The sequence below is a fragment of the Hirundo rustica genome, chromosome 3 (genome assembly GCF_015227805.2).
Source record: "Hirundo rustica isolate bHirRus1 chromosome 3, bHirRus1.pri.v3, whole genome shotgun sequence".
In the NCBI taxonomy this organism is placed as follows: Eukaryota; Metazoa; Chordata; class Aves; order Passeriformes; family Hirundinidae; genus Hirundo; species Hirundo rustica.
In genome coordinates, this window is record NC_053452.1 from 2,053,342 (window position 1) to 2,073,215 (window position 19,874).

Below are 19,874 nucleotides of genomic sequence, written 5' to 3' on the forward strand. Positions count from 1 at the left end.
CAACCGCCAATGGCGCGCGGGGGCGTGGCGCGCCGCCCCCGAGGTACGCTGGGGGTTGTAGTTCGCTGTGGAAAGAAAGCCGCGCGGGTCGGCGGCGATCGTGACTACAGCCCCCAGGCGGCCGCGCGCGGCCGCGCCCCCTCGCCCCCACCTCGCGGTAGCTCGGCGCAGCGCTGCCACGGCCGCAGTCGCGCCGCAGAGGTGACCTCGAGCAGCCGGGACTCTCTCCGCTCCCCGCAGACATGGTCGGTACCGGGCCCGCGGCGGTACCGCGCCCCTCGGGTTCCTTCGGCTCGGGGCAGGGAGCTCCGGCAGGCGGAGGTGACCCCGAAATGGCGTCGCCCTCCCCGCCTGGCCGCGCTGCTCCCGGGAGGGCCCGGGGAGTGAGGGGCAGGAGTGACCTGGAGGTGGTCGTGGCACTCGGAGGAGCCGGGCCTGGCCGCGCCCCGGGGCTCACCGCCGCCCCCCGGAGCCGCGCCGGGGTGACCTTCCGGGCGGGGACGTGGGGTCGGTGCCGGCCTGGCGGCGGCTCTGCTTCCCCCTCTCCCAGGGCCGTGCGGGGGAGGGCGGGCTGTGCCCCCGTCGGAACGGGCTGTGCCCCCGTCGGAACGCAGCGAACCTCCCTGTCCTGGGGCTGCCACTCCGGAGGGGTAATCGTGCCTTTTCCCGGCGCCGCGGCTGCCGAGATTGCCTTCGATCGTGAGGCGTGAAAGGTTTCTGTGCGGCTCTGTGTTAGCTCAAGGGAAAGTGCTTGTGAAATGTCTATATTGGTTCATCCCTGCTTGCTGTCGGAAATCCAGCTGTTTGTTCAGACTCTCTAGATTGTCAAGGAGTCCTTCTGGTTCTGCCCTGAGGTTACAGAGGTGAACTGCGGTGCTTTGCTTTTTGCAGCGTGTGTACATAGATACGCAAACCTGCACAGAGACCTTGCTTTCCTTTCTAGGCGTGAAAACATTTTTCTAGACTCAATATGCTGTTATTCAAACCTTCACTTTCAGTATTTTGCTATAAAAAGGACGCTTGCATGCTCTGACTTATTTCAATTGTACCCCCCCCAAAAATACCCAAATCTGTAAACTTTATCATGCTTTTCCACTCTTTCTATTTAAAATGTGGATTTGCAGGAGCGGCAACATGGCAGCAAGTTCTAGTTTGTATTTGAACTCGCAAAGCATTGCCTGACATGCATGGGCTGGTCTCGCAGGGAACTGCTGGTTATAACTTTGATGTCCAGACTTTTCAGAATGTCACCGTTTTTATCTTGCCTTTGCTGTTCAGATTATGCACGTGGTGTTGGGCAGCGGCTTTAAATTTCTGAAATAAAATCATCTGTCAGTGCATCCACCACTAGCTCAGTGAAATGGAAAAGGTTTTACAGGGCATCTGTGTCAAGGTTGTTTATTAAGGAAGGAATGCCTTTGGGATTGCTTTGGTCTCTGAACCTCAGTGCTGGTGGTGTTCTTGGAGTGCACAGCATTTCTGCTACCTTTCCAAACAGGTTTATTGCCACCACATCTAAAGAGGGGAGAGCAAGGGGAAAGTTCCTTAGACTGTAGACTTTGGAAGCGATAAAAATTTATTTTAATGATTAAAGAATTCTTGTAAAGTGAGGTGGGATAGCTCAGTTGGCTGCAACTTTCAGGAATAACGTCAGGCCGATGGTGTTTTATAGACGAGCTTATCAGCAATAATCTTTATAGAGATCGCTCATAACTGCAATTAGCAATGCAAAGTCTATCACTTGTGTAGTCAGGATGTTCCTGTCACAGCATTTGATAGGTTGTGGGTTATCTTTTACTTACCTTTGTAACCTCCTGGATCAGTTTTGCAGTGCAGTGCTGTTTGCAGGTATGGCACTAATGTTTTAGGTCTGCTGATGCCAGCTGTAATCGCAGACATAAATGAGGCACTGAGTTCTTAAGCCAAAGTGTGTAGGGAGGGCGATAAGGCCTCAACTTCCTCACTTGATGTTGGAGACTTTGCTTTTATCTGTGAGAGTTTAGCAGGGGCAAAGATCTTACATTTGCTGGATTAGATGAAGAAGGGGTACCTGGGGATGCAGTGTTGGGTTGCTGGGGTTTTTCTTCTCGTCCTTTTTATCATTACTTTTGTTACTCTTTTATTTTCCTAAAGCTTTTTAAGTATACATCGATTGAACGTGGAGTGGGAAGGCTTTGGAATAAAATAGCTCAGCTAGTTGTTGCTTAATTTGTCCTCTAGCTCCTGTATACCTGAGAGTGAGTAAAGGTCACCCCTGCAGTTACCACAGCATGAAAGTCCTGCAGGAGCCAAGTCACGGGTTAAAGCGCCTGGACATGAATGTCTGGAACCTACAACTTCTATGGGGGAGCTTCTCATTTCTCTAAAAGTAGCCTCAGACACTCAGCGAGACCAATTCTAATATGAGATGTAAGGGGTTTTTTTGATGAGAGTTATCCACATTTTGTAAGAAGCACAACATTCTTGGTTTGTTAATCTGGCTTCTGGGTTTAAGGGAGAGCATGAAAGTTTCTTTGATGCTGAATGCTCACAATTGGTGCGGGGGTAAAAAGGTCTGGGGAATGCGCTGAATCCAATGTACTGAAGGTTTGGGAAGGAAAAACAAGTAGGCAACGCTCATCTTATTGTAGCTTATGTGTTTTCCTTCTCCAGCCCCAAATGGGAGGCAACAGTAGTAAGCAAACATAATTATGTTGAGAAGGTGGAGCTGAGTCATGACTGAAGGTTTTTTTTAGAGGCTAAATGCTAGGTTTGTCTCAGGAAAAAAATGATAAATAGTCCTGTTTCTTACCTTTTTATCTTCTGCTCCTTCCATCTCCTGTTGTTGTGCTGAATGCTCACCACAATGCCAGCGGATAGGTTGGCATTTTTTATCTTTCCGTTAGACTGGTTTATAAAGTTCATAGAATGGAAAAAAAAAAATCTCTTTTCCTTTCCCCTTTTTGTGACACTACTTTAGAAGAAAGAGCCTTAAAATCTTTCTTCTGTTTACTGAAAGTCCAGAAATCAACTCACAATTGATTTCAGATACCCTGTAATATAAAGAAAACACATTTTGCTGCTACCTGTGTGAGTTCTGGAATAGCTTAGCACGGGATCACTTTATATGATGGGGATTTTGCCAGGCCAAGGTTTTGCAGCACTGTAACTTTCCAGTACTTATGTCACTTACTACTGTGGTTAGCTGCCATAGAAGAGTGTATCTTGTTCCATTTATATAAATAAAATGTAGATTCTTCTTAGGAACATGCTGAGAAGTTGGCTTTAAAATTTTATACGCATCTTAATCCATGCTGCCCATCATCATTCAGATGTTATGGTACATTTCCCTGCTCAAGAATAGAGTACCAGAACTAGTTTTGAGATTTAAACCAGCAAGGGTTGATTGTCTGCTCTCCTTCTGTCAGAGTAGAGTTTGATGAGGGGTGTGACTCAGTAGGACAAGTTCAAAAGATAATAATGCACCTCAACACCGTGTAACGGGTAATTGAGTAACGAAATGTTTAAGGAATCATTCCCATAGTGAAGGCCAGGCCTAAATCTGCAGGTTCGGTAGTTTAACCTCATCATTTATGCTCTGATTTTATCGTGCATGTGATAAAATGAGGTAGGTGGCCCAATTTTTAAAATTATCTAACACTAGTGTGATGCAACTGTGCTTGTCTGATCACTTCTGCAGAGAGAATACACTGGAAGTCCCACATGGTTTTCCTATAAATATCAGTGACAGGAATGCTGGTTGGAAAGGATCTGTAGAGGTCATAGTCTTCCCTCTTTCTTGCTCCGCGTCTGGAAGTTGTCCAGTCCAGCCTGATGGCGAGACTTCTGCCACTTATAGATCATGTCATAGGTGTTTCTGTCTGGGCCTTGAAAACTGCCAGGGGTGAAGGTCATACAGACCCTCTGGGTACTCTTTTCTGCTGCAGCAGTACCACATAATCAAGAGTTTTTCTCTTAATTTGTAGCTGTTGCACCCTGTTCTGCCACTGCTGAGAGGTGTTGGGGGCAGTATTATTTTTCTAATACTCTGCGAACATGTGGTGGTCTGCTGTTAGACCCCCCCCTTATCCTCTACCTTTCCAGACTATGTCGAACACCCTCAGCCTCATCTTACAGACCATGAACTCAGGTTTGCAGAACTGGACTCAGTATTCCATCTGCAGGATCACCAGCGCTGAGTGCAAGGCCTGTCTTTGCTGTGCAGCTTACGCTTTTCATAATGTAGCCCAGAATGCAATTAAATCGCTTCTTTCACATTCAGTTTTGCCTGGTCTGTGTCTCAAGTGATCATCTTTTAATTTTCTGAAAAAGTGGGCCTGGCGTTCCAGCAGTCTGCTTGTTCCTGTCCTGACACCCTCCATCCCTATTGCCTCTAGTGGAAAAGGGAAATACAAATAAGAAGTTTACAAAATACTGCGTTATGAATGTCCTTTTCCACATGGCCCATTTTGATAGAATCACAGAATGCTTTGGGTTTGAACAAACTTTTAAAGGTCATTAGTCCACCTCCATGCATTTGGCAGGGACATCTTCAACAAGACCAGATTTTTCAGAGATTCTGTCCAATTTGACCTTGGATGTTTCCAGGGGTGGGGCAGCCACCACTTATCTGGACAATCTGTGTCAGTGTTTCACCATCCTTATTGTAAAGTATTTATTTCTTACCTAAGTCTGTGCTCTTTTAGTTTAAAACTGTTGCCCCTTGTCATTTCATAATGGGCCCTGCTAAAAAGTTGGTCCTAATCTTTTTTCTAAGTCCCCTTTGAGAATTGAAAAGCCACCCTGATACCTTCTTTTCTCCAGGCTGAACAACCCAGACTCTCGCAGCCTTTAATTTTCAATATCGAATGACCTTTGGATTTTCTCCCAGTCCTGCTTCTGCTTAACAAAGTGGTGTTTTGCTACATGGCAAGGCATTTTCCCCCCTCTTACTTGCAATATAGTAACATTTTGGCAGTCTTCTCCCAGTCTTTTGGAGTTTTGGGTCAGTTTGACAATAGACAGTTGTATTATGGATAGTAGTGTCTGTATTTGTTCATAATGTAGCTTTTGTCTGTGGATTAGCTAAATTTGCTGCCTAACAGTTTAGCGGGGCAGTAGTTTTAAGTCCACTAGATTCTTTGCTTTCTGGCATTCAATAAGGTCTTTGGTTGCAAATAAGCATTCAAAATGCTTAATGGGAACAGCCCTCAAAATTGAAAGAATCTGAAAACCAGTCAAGTGTCACAGCTCGTAAAACTTCTGTAGTAAATTTCAAGTATGAATGGGTGGGGTGTACGTTGTATTGTCTTACGTCAACAAGGCAGCGTTGTTAAAGGGAATGCAAAATTTTAAAATACATCATTATTCCTGGCATTTTGCAAGTTTTCCAGGAGCAATTCTCAAGGATCTTTTTGCAGTTGAGGTCTGTTTCTGTTGAAGCAAGCAGAGGAATTGCTGGTGGTTCTAACAGAACCAGCAGCGTGATCCCAGGAGCTGGGGCTGATCCGCCTTTAGGCGCACGCTTTCGTCCGGGTTAAATCATCCTGATGTTATTGCTGTGGTAACTTCATTTGTAACTGCTGTGGAGCTGTGGGTAAGGCTGTGTCATTGCCTTGCAGGGTGAACCTGTCAGAGTGCTGGTGACTGGAGCTGCTGGGCAGATTGCTTACTCCCTCCTCTACAGCATTGCCAAGGGAGATGTCTTCGGCAAAGACCAGGTAACTCTCACACTGGATTGCGCAGGAATGAGAGAGTGTCAGAACTGCAGTGCCTGACACCGGTTTCCTCACAGACACTCGGGATGGTTTGACAATGTGCCAGTAATTTCTTCTCTAAGTGGGGAGAATGGGAGTTCTGCTCTGTTATGCAAGTTGTCAGATGTTGGTTGTGCTGAGCAAACGAGTTTTAAATCTTGAACGAGGTAACAGCCGAGTACAAGACAAATTCATTTTCAAAACAGATTGTGCCCAGCTTGCACTAAACCTTTTCTTTCCTTCCAGCCTCTTATTCTTGTGCTGCTGGACATCACTCCTATGATGACAGTACTGGAAGGCGTGGTGATGGAGCTGCAGGACTGTGCTCTGCCGCTGCTCAGAGGTGGCCAAAACAATTTTTTCTTATACCTACAAGATGCTGCAGTACAGTTTTTTGCATTTGTGAGTCCCTGTAGCTGGCAGGAAGTTAGGCAGAAGAAAATCTTAGATGATCCTTCCTTGGTTTTGTATTTTGTGGAATATGATCAATTTAACTTAGCCTGCAAGCTAGGAAGCATGACATCAAATAGGTTTTGTGAACAGAATTGGCAGTGCAGATACCTGGGTTTCTGCCATCTAATCCTGGGCTTTCAGCCTGGACAAGAAGTTGTCAGATGTTTGTGCATATGTGCATTGTATTCTGGTCCAGCCCTTATGTATATATATATAATATCATTGCTAAATTATGTATATAATACTTATTACTAAATTAAAACCTCATTTGGTCTTAAAAATGTCTTCTGTATAAAGACACAAAATAAAAAATCACTCCACATGCCATATAAAGAAGCTGAGTTCTGATAGTTTAAACAAGCAGAAGAAAGGGAACAAGTAGGTGTTAGTGTAATTACTATAACAGGTGGCAAAAAAAAGCATGTAAGTACCAGCTCTAGTACAAATCAAACCTTCTCTGCTTTCAATTGTTAAAGGGCAGCAAAACTTCACATCTGCTGAGACTTGCCACTGAAATTTTAATGTAAAAGTGAAGGAAAGCATATGTACTTGTGTGCACACTTTTAGAGGCAAATGAAACGTATCTTTTTGCATAGATTTCTCCTGTGTTTTCCACTTTAGATAAATATTTCTGTATAAAGCCCATTTACTGGCAGCTATTTAATCTGTGGAGGTTGGGCCAAATGACTGTACTTGTATTTTTGGTGGTATTGTCAGATTAGATTATATACTGTTTATGCACAAAAGAATATTCCCGTTAGCACTATGCCGTAAGTATTTATCTTGCTGAATTCTTTTCCCCTTTTCCTTTTTTCAGAGGTCATTCCAACAGACAAGGAGGAAGTTGCATTCAAAGACCTCGATGTAGCAATTCTGGTTGGCTCCATGCCAAGGAGAGAGGGCATGGAGAGGAAGGATTTACTCAAAGCAAATGTGAAAATTTTCAAGTCTCAGGGTGCAGCCTTGGACAAGTATGCCAAAAAGACTGTCAAGGTGAATGTAGGAACTGAATTTAAAACAGTAATTCTCTGTTCTCTAGAGATCTGGATACATTGTAGAAGGATATTGTACAAGCAGGAGCTTGTTCTGTGTGGGCATTCCTTTCTTTATGCCCCAGAAAATAGACCACAGTCAAGGGTAGACAATAAACAGAATGTTAAATAGGTGCATGATATAGTCATTAATTTGTTTGGTGAGAAAGGTGAGTCTTACATTGTATTGCTGTATTCCACACATGCTCTGAACTGGTTACCAGTAGTTTGAAAAGCAACCCCATAAAACTATATTAAAAAAAAAAAAAAAAGCAGTCTTTTGCTCGTTATCACTCTTCTCTGGGAGAACTGAATTAACTACATGCAGCTGCCTACTTCATATCCATCTGTGTCCTTTAATATAATGACCCTTAACTTCAGTATCAGTATGGAATTACAGTTGCACAAAACTTGGCTTTATTTAGGTTGTTTGCATCTCGTTCTTTGGAGCATTAGAAGATTTTAATTGTTCTCTCTCAGATTCCTTCAGCACAGTTAATGGGATCATGTGGCTGCTCTCCCACTGCTCTTAATCTCAAACCCAGACTCTGTGCTTTGTTACTGACTTTTTAATGTCTGCTGATGAACTTCCTACTGCTTCTGAAGATGTGTTTGCTTCTTTATCTGGTTGGAATAAAAAGTATCAATATAGCTATTGTGGAGGAGTGGAAAATTTACTGAAATAACTTTCAGAAGGGGAGATATAAAGGGAGGTTTGCAGGTCAGCTTGTGTGATTCAGAGTATGTGGAGTTTGACAGAAGTTGTTTGAGGCACAGATGAAGGATGAATCAAAATCAGTTTTGCATAGTAATAAATCGATCTAAGTTGAGGCAGTATTTAACTTCCAACTGCCTACGAACATTGAGATAAGTAACTGTTCTGGCTTTCTTAATTATAAAGCAATTATATAAAGCAGTGGCAGCTAGTCCAGGAGGTGTTTAGAAGTGGTTGGTTAAAAGTGTGCACGTGTCTGTCTTTCCCTATATCTGGTGGCATGAGGTTTGAAGCCAGGCTGTGGGTCAGTGTACAGATCTCCCTAGAAATCTTGTTCCCTTTCCCATTGGATGTCGAGTTAAAGAAAACACCTACCTGGAAAATGTTTTTATGTGCAGTTATAGAAGATTGGGTGGCTACAAACGACACAATTGAAAAACAAATCTTGTTGAAGACGACCAAGAGATTAGAAAACTTAACTTTTAGATAGCTCCTTTGAAGGCCAAGCAACGCATTTCACCGGTGGGAGGTGTTTTGCAGAAATACCTGCTCCATCTTTCCCTGTTTTCCTTTTTAGGTTGTGGTTGTTGGGAATCCAGCGAATACCAACTGCCTGATTGCATCAAAGTCAGCCCCATCCATACCAAAGGAAAACTTCAGCTGCTTAACTCGTTTGGATCACAACAGAGCCAAATCTCAGGTAAAAAGGGCCTATTCTGGTATCTCTGCTAAATACAAACAGAGCAATGCTTTCAGAAAAGCCTGGGAATTGAGAAGTTGAAGTCAATGCAATGGACATTTTTAATTTCCAATTAGATTGCTCTGAAGCTGGGTGTGACTGCTAATGATGTGAAGAACGTCATCATCTGGGGCAACCACTCCTCCACTCAATATCCCGATGTTAACCATGCGAAGGTAAACGTGAAAGGAAAGGAAGTTGGAGTCTATGAAGCTATAAAAGATGACAGCTGGCTGAAGGGAGACTTTATCCTGGTAAGATCCTTTCTTTTTTTTTTTTTTAATGATCATTCTGTGCTTGTGCATTCTCTTAACCTCCTCTGAAATTGTAAACAATGTAACTGATGTAGTGAAGCAGCTCTTTTCTCACGCTAGAATAAGCCATCTTCAGATACCCTGTTGCTATCAGTTGCTTGCTCTTGGAAAGTTCAAGGCAGGAAGGTCTATGTAACTTCCGCTACAAAAATCCAACTGGAATGCTAAAATGATTCAGCAAAGAATTTTCATCACAGCTCAGGTGAAACCTCTGTGACACAGAATCACCGGTGCCATTTCACTACTGTGACTTTTTGGGGGAGATTTGTAGATGAAGTGGGATGATCCATTTGCTCGTGTCTTAATGTAGGGTAGTAAAAAATAACGATGTAGGTTAGTAAAACAGAGTAATGATATTAATTGATCAAGAGCACAGGCTGCCTAAGTGGAATATGAAGGGAAACGGCTTACTAAAGTCCTAGATGCATAAAGCTTTGCCAAAACTATTAAATTTAAAAACTATTAACTCGAGTATGGTGAGGTAGATTCAGCTCTCCTCAGGAATTGAATTAGTTGTATACATTAAGTATTGTGGGATTGAGACCATCAAGTGTTTCACACTGGTGTTCAGCAGAAGACCTTAATTGTGAGACATCTGTCACTGTTGACATGCACAAAGTCTCCTGGTGGGAAAATCTTGAGACATCTGGTTGGTATGAGAGAAGCCAGCTAGCTGTAAAGCCAAGGAACGAGCCTCTGAATCATTCTGTTTCATTTGTGTTGGCAAAACTCTCCTAGATTGTATTTCTAGATTGTATGCCGTGTTTGTTTAGTGAAAGAACAGTATCTTCACTGACAAAATTAAATAATTGCGGGCAACAGTCTTTCTTGATGGCATTTACTAACAGCATGTAGACCAAGCCATGATTTTGCTGCTTTACAATTTACTTATGGTTGGCTTTTTTTTCTTCATTGCAGACTGTTCAGCAACGTGGAGCAGCTGTTATTAAGGCCAGGAAGCTGTCCAGTGCTATGTCAGCTGCCAAAGCTATCTGTGATCATGTGAGGGACATCTGGTTTGGCACTCCAGCGGTAAGATGTGGTTATTGAGCGCTCCTTTGCCTAACGCTTTGATTCCGTGCCCACCCCACTGACCTCGAGTTGTAGGTGTGTTCAGAGGAAAGAATCTGTCTTTTCCTGGAGTAAGTTGTGTCAGAGGAGATAAAGAATATCAAAATTGGTGAAAATTTGGCTTGCTTCGAGCAGTGAAAAACGTATTTTATCTCTGACTTCTCTGCTTTCAGGGGGAATTTGTTTCGATGGGAGTCATTTCTGATGGCAATTCTTACGGTGTTCCCGAAGACCTGCTATATTCATTCCCTGTTGTGATCAAGGTAACTAGGCTGTGTTTAAATCCATGCATCTTCTGCAAGACCTGTTAAACTGTCATGGGAGCTCGTTAACAGCAGGGTGGGACTGCAGTTGCTGGGATGGGGGGCGTTTAGCAGTCTTGCACAGAGAGGATTCCTATTAGCCAAGTTAAATTAACTTGACCATCATCTAAGTGCTGGTAAATAAGTACAACCTGACATGACTAACTGTTTGCATTCTTTATCTGAAATAAAATTATCTGCTCCCTGATGTGGACCATAGGATTTGCTCTTATGCTACAAAGTTATTTTCATGCAGACCGAATGAAGCCAGTTCTTACACGGAGGGCTTTCTGTTTGTTTGTTTTCAATCAGGACAAGACCTGGAAGTTTGTTGAGGGTCTTCCTATTAATGATTTCTCTCGTGAGAAGATGGATCTTACTGCTAAGGAATTAGCTGAAGAGAAGGAGACTGCTGTGGAATTCCTCTCCAGTGCATGACTAGGTCAGGAGGAAATAGAAAATCATTTAAGAGTGGAAGAATCGAAAAGCCGTCTGTAGGTCTGCTACCAAACACCCACTACTGTATCCAAGTCAAATGTCTGTGGCCATTGTGCATTTTAAAGTTCATATGCTTACCGGTACTCTCGTGCCTCTTGAGTTATTAGCAAAATATTATTAAAGAAGTAAAACTAGTTTGTTGACCAAACTTTTTGTCTGTTCAATACTAGTTGCTTTCTGTGTATGGTACAGGATAATTGTTTGCCTCAGCCTTGGCTACTAACGCACAATCCGAGTTTTGATTAGAGTTTGGCACTACTGGAGCACGTCCCAGTCCGTGATCACCTCAGCATCCTCTGTGTCAACTGGAAATGAAATTAGAATGCCAGTAATTCTCCTTGAACTGGCAGTTCAGTGACCCAAGCCTGTCGCTGGACAGGCTTCAAGTAAACACAATTCACTCTGGTTATGCTTACAATGTTTGTCAATAGAAATATTAAAAAGTTGTTCAATCAGATATTGGCTAAGAGTAGTCTGTTACACTTTGTTTGCATGTTTTAGTTACGTGACTAACATAGTTTGATAGTACAAGATTAAAAAAAAACCAAAAAAACCAACCTGAAAGCCTATTTTAGGAAACTGAGGGAAACTAGTTTAAGGTTTAAGCATTACTGGCTTTCGTAATGGCTAGCATTTCCCTTTGCCTGAGTTGGTGTCTGTCCTGTTCTAACAGGAGTTTCTGCCATGTACTAAAGTAAATCTTGGTCTGTCTTATCTGCAGTCATCTCATTTTTCTTTTTTGGTTTCTTTTCATTTAACGAGCATTTGAAAAACAACTTTTTTTGACCAGAAAAGGAAAGGTTAAACCGAATTATAAGCAGATTGAACGGTTTCTCTGAGGATTTCCCAGCCAGAATATAAAATAATCCAGCAAACATCAGTAAGCTTTACCCATAAAAATAGGTCTGCTCTCAGAATAATATTGTATCTATTAAGTACAGTGACAGTGATGCACCAGAGACTTATTATACATAGAGGTGAAAGGGGAGAGAAGCATGTCAGAAAATGGGAACGTGCTGCAGCACAGGGCACAGTGGGTGAACGCCATGAATGCTTATGAAGCAGCTGTTGCAAGCATTTATGCATTTCTGCAGTCTTAAAAGTAGACAGGGACTATACACAGTTGTATTTTTTCACTGTTTTTCTCATTCTTCTGAGCCCCTTAGAGTTTAGTTTTCAGGAGAAAATTTCATACATCAGTCTTTTCATGACAGGGTGGGCACTTCCGCAGAAATTAGGGAGGGAAGAAAAGCTGCCAATGTGTTAACTGCAAAGTCATAAAATCTCATTTCAACATGAGCTCAGGGATCAAAGGAATTCATTGCTGTAATTACCATGCTACAATTTATTTTAAATTAAGGTGTTTTTGCAGTGAATGTTACAAGTGCACACTGTTACTTGGTTTTGAAAGGCTGAGTAAAGGGAAGACTGCACATCCATGACTGATAAATATAAATAAAAGATGATAAATGCTGCTAGTGTGCTTTGTGCCATACCTACTGTAGCATCACCACATAAGGAATTGGCTTTAAAACAGAAAATCTGGAAGATATCTGGCCTTTCAGGGTTTTTTGATGTGTTTTAAAGCAGCCTTCTGCAGGAGACAACTCACTTGTAAAGTAATGCTTCTAAGGATGTATCAACACTTGCATAGTTAACCTCAGTGCTTGGTAAGAGTGTCTCCCTCCTGCTACGCTGAACTCAAGAATTGCACTGACATTTAACTCCTCATGCTGAGTTTCAAGCGCTGTTTCTGTTCCCTCCACGCTTCCATGAACCAGTTCAACAGGAAATCTCCCACCTGCTCGTTGTCCAAACGCTTTGCTACTTACAAACTGCCACGTGGTGGATATTCTTTGTGCTGGAAGTTTCTCTCCAGTCACTGATGAGGTATTTCCAGGACATAAAGACTTTCTGTGCAGGAAAGGATCTCGCATCCATTCTTTGCTTGCTGATTACTTCTCCAAGAGAACAAAAGCTTGGAGTTCAAGCAGCAACTCCTGAGTGAGTACATGCAAGCATTCTTTGAGAAACATATCCTGGGGGGAAATTAGGAATTGTCAGATCTGCTTCTGGAAGTTTTTTAGATGGAGCAGCTGAGGACATGAGGGCTCCTGACTGAGTCTAAGTGTCAGCAGAAAAAAGGCTCCCAGGGAAGGCTGGAAATTGTTCAGCCTGGCTGGCATGTCTTGTCGTGGAGTGCCAAATCCCTGCATCCCAAATCCTCCCTTCGTGCTCCTGAAAGCTGCACAAGGCAGGCTGCTAATCTGCTCTCTTTGTGCTTTTCTTGACAGCATTGCATTCCCAGCAAGAATTCTTCTGAGGAGGGGAAGAAATAAAGCTTTTTCCACACATGAATAAAAAGCTGATTACAAGTTTGTCTCTCATCATTGCTCTTCTCCCAGTACAGCTGTTCCTGCTATTTCTTACAGTAGCTCAGGTGAAGTTGGAAACTCCAGATCCGCCAAATGAATCTAAATCAACGTTATGCTGATGCTCACCACAGAGCTTCACCCCTGGGTGGAATTATCAGGCATCACATCATATCCAATCAATTGGTTCGAGTCTCACTTTCCTCAAGGGAGGGCAGGAGAACTTCTCTGGCAAGTGCTTTCAAAGCACTGGATTTACAGAGCAGAGGAAAAATGTCCTGAACGAGCTGATTAGAATTATTTTCTCTATTTCTTCCCCCCCCCCACCCTACACCTCCCAACCCCCGTTTCCTGTAGTTTGGGGTCTTTTTTACACCTATAGACACATTTTGAATTCCAAGTACCAAACCCTAGAGGACATTACACTTCAGAAGCAATAAAAGAGGAAGTTACATAATTGTAACTATTTGCAGCTTAAACGGCAGATGCTTTAACCACCAGGGGGGTTTTGTTTGTTTTTATTTATTTTTTTAGGTTTTTTTAAACTTTCCAATAGTTCTCTAAGTGGCAGCTTTGCATAGCAGCGTGATAAATGGTACTGAATTAGAACAGAGGCTGAGCAGCCTGCTGCTTAAAATAAAACACTGTAACTGCAGGTAAATAGAGAAGTGAACAGATAAAAATGCAGATTTCAGCTTAGCCAGAAATGAGCCCATTGTGTAGAATCTTTAATTAATTTATGGCTAAAAACTTAATTGCACAGCTGCTTTCTTTTTCCAAGTCTGCTAACCGTGATCATCAGTGCCAAGGCCACCTTAAATCCTAAATAAATTGTAAAATAAAGAAATACAAATACAAGTAATTTTACACTGCAAGTTTCCTCCGAGCCTCCAGATGGAGCTAGTAGAGAGTGAGTCAGACTGAGAAAAAACATTTTCTCCTCAACCTGTAAGCCTCGAGAATAAATAACCTGTCCATGAGAAAGCAAACAAATCCCGTTTTGCAAGGGGCTGGGGGTAGAGGAAACTTTTGGGCAGGAGAGCGAAGGTTTTGACAAAATACCCACATTCCCACCAGCGTGGACACCTGTCTCCACGCCACTGAGATGTCTACATGACAGGTGGCTTCTCCATGACAAGGAGAATAACCTTGGGATGCACTTGGCACTACCCTTGCTTAGAGGTGCCCCTCTCCTCCACTCCCTGGGAAAAACAGCACTGGAGATCCCGAGCTGTAAATTGAGGGAACAAGTTCTGCTCTCGGCTCTGCAGGAGCCCACAGCAGCCAGATGACCTGTCTTTGCCCCTCAGCTTCTTGTAGCAGAGATTTGCAAGAGGAGTTGAAAGCCCTGGATGGAAGATGCTGCTCAGGCCGTGGGCAGTTTCCTTTGCAGGGACTTTGGAGAAGGTGGGATGGATGGGCACCAGGTGACACCAGCATGGGAGGCAAGTGGGGCAGGAATCTTCATCAGCAAGCAGACCACAAGACAAGTAGTCCTGACCCACTAAGTTCAGGTGAAGATGGCTGTGCTGCTTTTGTGGGCTTTCAAGAGAGAAGCGTAAATCCTCATCGTTACGAAATACAGCCGTGAGGAAACCAAGCGCTCTTTGGTAACTTCTCTTTGGTGTGGCCTGGTGCTGGTGCAGAGCACGATAAAAATCTGCCTCTTCTGAGAACCAGGAGCTCTGCCTTCCCAAGGAGATGAGCCAGAGGCCACCTGTGTGCGTCTGGGGCTTGTTGATAGCGCTGAATGGAAATACCTGGAGCAGGGAGGAGCCAGGCAGTGTTACCAGGCATTCCCATTTCTCTCTGCAAAGCCACAGGAGATGAGGTTGGCTTTTCTTGGCAGGTGCTGGGCACTCCTCTGCACGTTGCACAAACAGAAATAATTCATACAAACCCCTTGTAGGCTATGCTCCTGTCTGGTTGCATCACCATGAAACTGGACAGGAGGTTAATTAAGTTTCTTGTTAGTGCCCAGGTTGGCAACAGCAAATTCTGGTGAACTGTTTGATCTCAGCCATCACAAACCCCACGAGTGAACTCCTGGCAGCATCTCCCCAGTTCCTCCATTCCCTGCCCTCTGTGGGGCTGGGCTGCTGTTCGTGGATTCACCTGCACCAGCCAGCAGCCAAGCACTGCTGGTCGAGGGCATTTGGAAGGCTGGGGGCTTCACACTCAGCCACTTATAATTCCACTGGATGGACAAGAAATCCTTAGAAGAGTTGGGTCTAGATTTATCCAAAACTGGCTTCACGTTTCTCCTCCCGGCTGTCACGCTGGCAGCTAAAATAGTTTGCACAGAGGTGATCCCTTGAGGCAAACCAAAGGTTTGGTGCCACTTGAGCCACGAGGTGTCCCCACAAGGCAGTTGCACGGCTTTGGAAGGACTTGGAGGGGAGCCACGGGAGAAAACACAGCTCTGCAGTGCTGGGCATAAAGTTCTGGCTGTCTTTTTTATTATTATTTTTTCCTTTTTTTTTTTTTTTTTAGGGGTGATTGTCTATTTTTGACTTCTGCTAGAACCAGTGCTCGCCTTCCGTTCGGGGAGAAAAATATCCAATCTTTCCCAGACTCCCTAGGAGCACCGGCTGCAGTGGGTGCAATGCAGGTAAAGAGGAAAGCAGATGTTCTGTTTTCCTGGTCCTCCTCTGGTCCCACTGCTCTGCTGCTCTCAGCCTGCCTGCCAGACAGAGGTACAGAAGGGATCTAGAGAAATGATGCTTCCCGGCCGAACAGCGACTTCCCCAAAAGCGATCATTTTGGCACAGAAAGCGCCCATCCTAGTTCCTGGCTTTTCATCCAGACAGCAAAAGGGCTAATTAGGGCTAATTAAGGCTAACTAACTCCTTATGGAGAGGACAGCAGATGGGTCTTGAGGGCACGGGTTCTTGCTGCTGTATGGTTATTTCTACAGGGTGAGATTAGGCAGAGTTCCTTTGTGTCCCAGGATATGCAGAAGTTGTGCCTCTTTCTGAGCAGCTCAAATCTCGGGCAGAGAGGACAGCAAAAGCAAGAGCCCTTTGTGAATCTCTTCTGGTAGACAAAACCAAAAGCACCTCCTTGATGTGAAACCAGCCTTTCCTTCCTTTTACTTCTCACCCAAGCACAGAAATGACAAGCTTTGTTTTGGTGCGCAGAGAAACCTTTGATGATGGAATAAAACCCCAGAGATTTAATTTCTTTTTGGTCAGTGGTGGGGAACAGGAGGTGTTTCAGAGTTCCTACATTTGCACGTGACTATCAGGCCTCCCACCCTCCCTGCTATTAATTGAATGAGGCTTTTATACTAAAATATAACACAAGGTTTGGCTGATGATGGTGCTCTTCAGCACTGGCTGTTTTCCCTTCCAGACTAGAGAAGTCAGCAGAAGGAAAATCTGTCAAACAGACAAAAAAAAACCCCAAAACCTGTTGGAGGGTCTCTCCAATCCTACAAGCTGCCTGCATTGAGAGAGGGCTCAGAGCAACCTCTGCTCAAAGTCCGTGGTCCTTCAACCTGGTCTTGTAAGCTGGGCAATGACCTTGGCCGCAGGATAAAGTGGGCTTATCTTGGCTCCTGGCATGGAAATTGCTGACAGGGAATACAGGGAGCTGAAGGGAGCACACAAGTTTACTGCTGTCAGCTCTGGGGAGGTATCCCACAGCCAAGGGGTAGCTGCGGCTCCTCTAACAAATCCCAGGCTACAAGTGACACTGCCAAAGCTCTGGGAGTTGACACTTGTCCCTCTTGGAGCACCCCGGTGGTGTGTTTGACACGTTCACCAACACAGATAAACCATGGAAAAACTGCTTGAATTCTACAGGGGAAAAAAAAAAACCAACAAAAAAACAACCCAGTCAGAAGTATTGCCAGCAAAGTTTTCCTTACTCTGAAAAATACCAGTCATAAAATCCCCAAACACTCCCTCCATGAGAGAGAGGGGCTGCCACGTTCCCGAATCCTGCTGCAAACACTTCCTTCATGTCATGAGTCACCTGGTTCCTGGTGTGCTCACAGAGCAGGCGATGAAGCACGCACCTACCCGGGGGTAAAATGTCTCTTGGCGAAGGGAGTGATGCCTGAGCAAATAATCTGTCTCCTGATTCACGTGGCTCCTACGTGGTGCTGCTCCGCCTGGGAGCCTGGCAGCGCTGCTGGGAAGCAGGAGGGAAAGGTCAGGGAAGCGAGTACAAATTCCCAAATCACGTAGATCCTCCGGCAAACAACTGAACAAAAAAGGAGCTGTAAAAAAAAAAAAAAAATATATATATATATATATATATATATATGTGTATATATATACACACACACACACACATATATATATATACACAGTAAAAGATTACTCAATGTTTATCTTGGCTTTTTTTTTATTATTTTCTTTTTATTTCACTGGCAAGGCAAACACTGGGGTGTCACGGCACAAAGGGACACCTCGATATATATTTTTTAAGAACGTCAGGCTGAAAAAATTTCAAGAAACGCAGTTTGAGTGACTTCAACTTGAAAATCAAAGTCACAAGAGATGCAACCTGATCAAAGCTGCCCTCTGGTTTCCCAGCCACTTTTGCTATTGATTTTGACTGGGTTTGGTTATGGACCTTGATAGAAGCAGGGCCAGACACAAAATCAATGCTACTTTCCAAATATATTTTTCAGTCCATTATATGCTATTGATAGCACCTGGTATTTTTCATGATGACAAGTTTTTTTATCTTCCCCTGGTTAGTTCATGAGCTTTGTCTCAAGACGCTTTTTGCCTCTCCAGTAGGTAACACTGTGCTCTCCAAATAACTTATCTGTAATGACATCCCTTATTTTGTAATGAGGGTTTTGTAACGAAGGCTTGCAGCACCCTTCCTTTTCTTCTTGCGTCACGTCTTTTTGCACCCATCACCTTCCATTTGCTCCATATTGAAGGTCTGCTCCTTCTGTTCCCCATTTTGGAATGCGTTGGGAATGATCTTGGGGGTGGGGGCTCGCGAATCCCCTTGGTTTTGTCTCTACAGAAGGAACGTTTTTTGGCTCTAGCACAGGTTAACAAACCTCCTGGAAGCAAAGTGAAGGAAGCTGCTCAGAAACAGCAATTGACAGTGCGGATTTGGAGAGAAGGGAGGAAATGAGTAGTTGTATTCTACTGGTGGCTGAAGTTCACAGAAACGCTGGCTGAACCCCAAAGACACTGCTAGAACGACAACCCGGCCAGGAGGATGAGGACATCACTTCAGCTTAGGAGGAACTGATTGAGTGGGAAATGAGAGGAGCAGGAAGAGAGCCAGGCTGGTCTGAGGGAAAATCCCAAAAGCGACCAAATCCGGGAGAAGAGGAAGACGGGCAGAAATGGAGAATTTAGGGGAACGGAGGAGGAGGATGAATTAGCCCCTTGGCAAGGAGAAAGCAGACGATGAGACAGGACAGAAGGCGCTGGTGGGAGGTGGAAGTAGGACAGACAAGGGGTCACAACGTGGAGACGCCGGGTGGAAGATGTCCCTCTCACCACCCAGGACGAGTGTCACAGCCAGCACGTCGCTGAGGGAGGCTCGCAGTCACCAAGCCCCAGCAGAGGCCACAGCTACCGGGAGCACGCGGCAGGGGAAGCGCCCGCGTCGCGCGGTGCCTCCGCGGTGTTTGCTTTGGCGTTGGCAAGGCAAACGGGATCAGCCGGGAAGGAAGCGGGGTGCAGATGGCAGCCAGCACGGCTGGGGGCTGGGTTGGGCTTGTCTTGCCTCACCGGAGTGACAGCATGAGAGCAGGGACACAGGGAGAAGTGTTGCTCGGACAACTCCTGTCGACACTCCCAGGGAGAAGTCTGGGCCAAAGCCAGCAGCAGAGGTGGCAGGGAGGGCTGAGGGGGAAATCGTGCAGGTCAAAAAGGAAAAAAAAAAAATAATAATAAAAAAAATGAGGCAGTGACAGCAGGAGAGCCTGCGCTTACGGAATTCTCCCAAAATTCTGCGAAAGAGGATGTTCCTCTCACCTCCACTCAGCCAGCTCTTTTGGCTCAGGACGGAGCACATGGGGTCTGCAGGGACCCTGTGTGCTGGAGAAGGTCCTTGTTCTCATTTCCAGCCAGCCCTTGCTGCAGCAGAACCCTCCTCTGGACCCAGCAGGGCTCCAGCGCAGCTCAAGGTGAGAGCCTGGAGGGGCAGAGGACAGGCATTTCTTCCATGTTGGGGCACAGCTTCAGCAGCCAGCAGCCCGTATCTAATGGCCATTTCCACCCAGGCGTGCAGAGGTGCTGGAGGCGAGCGGACGCCAGCTGGCTCCTTCTCCAAAATGGGAATGCCTGGAGTGTCCTGCAGCCACCCCTGGGCTGTGGCTCGCTTGCTAATCCAGCCAAACCCCCACCTGCAGCAAAGAGACGATGCAAGAAGGGGCAAGAGACCGAGCTGGAGAAAGTAGCATCCAGCCACCCGTGCTGCTCCCACGGGATCTCCTACCCGTGCTTTTCTAAGGCAGAGCGCGCTCTTGAGAGCCTCACTAACGTGGAGCAACCAGGACGTGCCTCACCTTTTCTCCTGACTCATATCCTGCTGTGGTACACTGGGTACACAGCAGGAAAAGGCTGAGATACCTTTCGGGCCACCGTCCTTTAGCCAGGTCCATGAGCTGGCTGGGAAGGGGGCGGCTCCCAGGGTACCACAGTTCCAGAAAACCTGTG

General features: G+C 45.0%; 1 protein-coding gene across 1 annotated transcript; it reads left to right on the forward strand.

Annotated features, from left to right (window-relative positions):
• Positions 1-127: 127 nt before the first annotated feature.
• Positions 128-11,315, forward strand: MDH1 (malate dehydrogenase 1). Its single transcript, XM_040060364.2, has 9 exons — positions 128-245; positions 5,601-5,699; positions 5,982-6,078; positions 7,006-7,181; positions 8,512-8,634; positions 8,751-8,927; positions 9,906-10,019; positions 10,232-10,321; positions 10,673-11,315. Exons 1-9 carry the CDS (start codon positions 243-245, stop codon positions 10,796-10,798), a joined length of 1,005 nt encoding a protein of 334 aa, XP_039916298.1. The 5' UTR covers positions 128-242; the 3' UTR covers positions 10,799-11,315.
• The last annotated feature ends 8,559 nt before the right edge of the window (positions 11,316-19,874 follow it).

Bases quoted from the DNA above. Each gene is read 5' to 3' on its own strand.
- MDH1 (XM_040060364.2), top strand. The intron at 10,020-10,231 runs GTAAGATGTGGT...CTCTGCTTTCAG, and splicing joins TCTGGTTTGGCACTCCAGCG to GGGGAATTTGTTTCGATGGG. The intron at 10,322-10,672 runs GTAACTAGGCTG...GTTTTCAATCAG, and splicing joins CATTCCCTGTTGTGATCAAG to GACAAGACCTGGAAGTTTGT.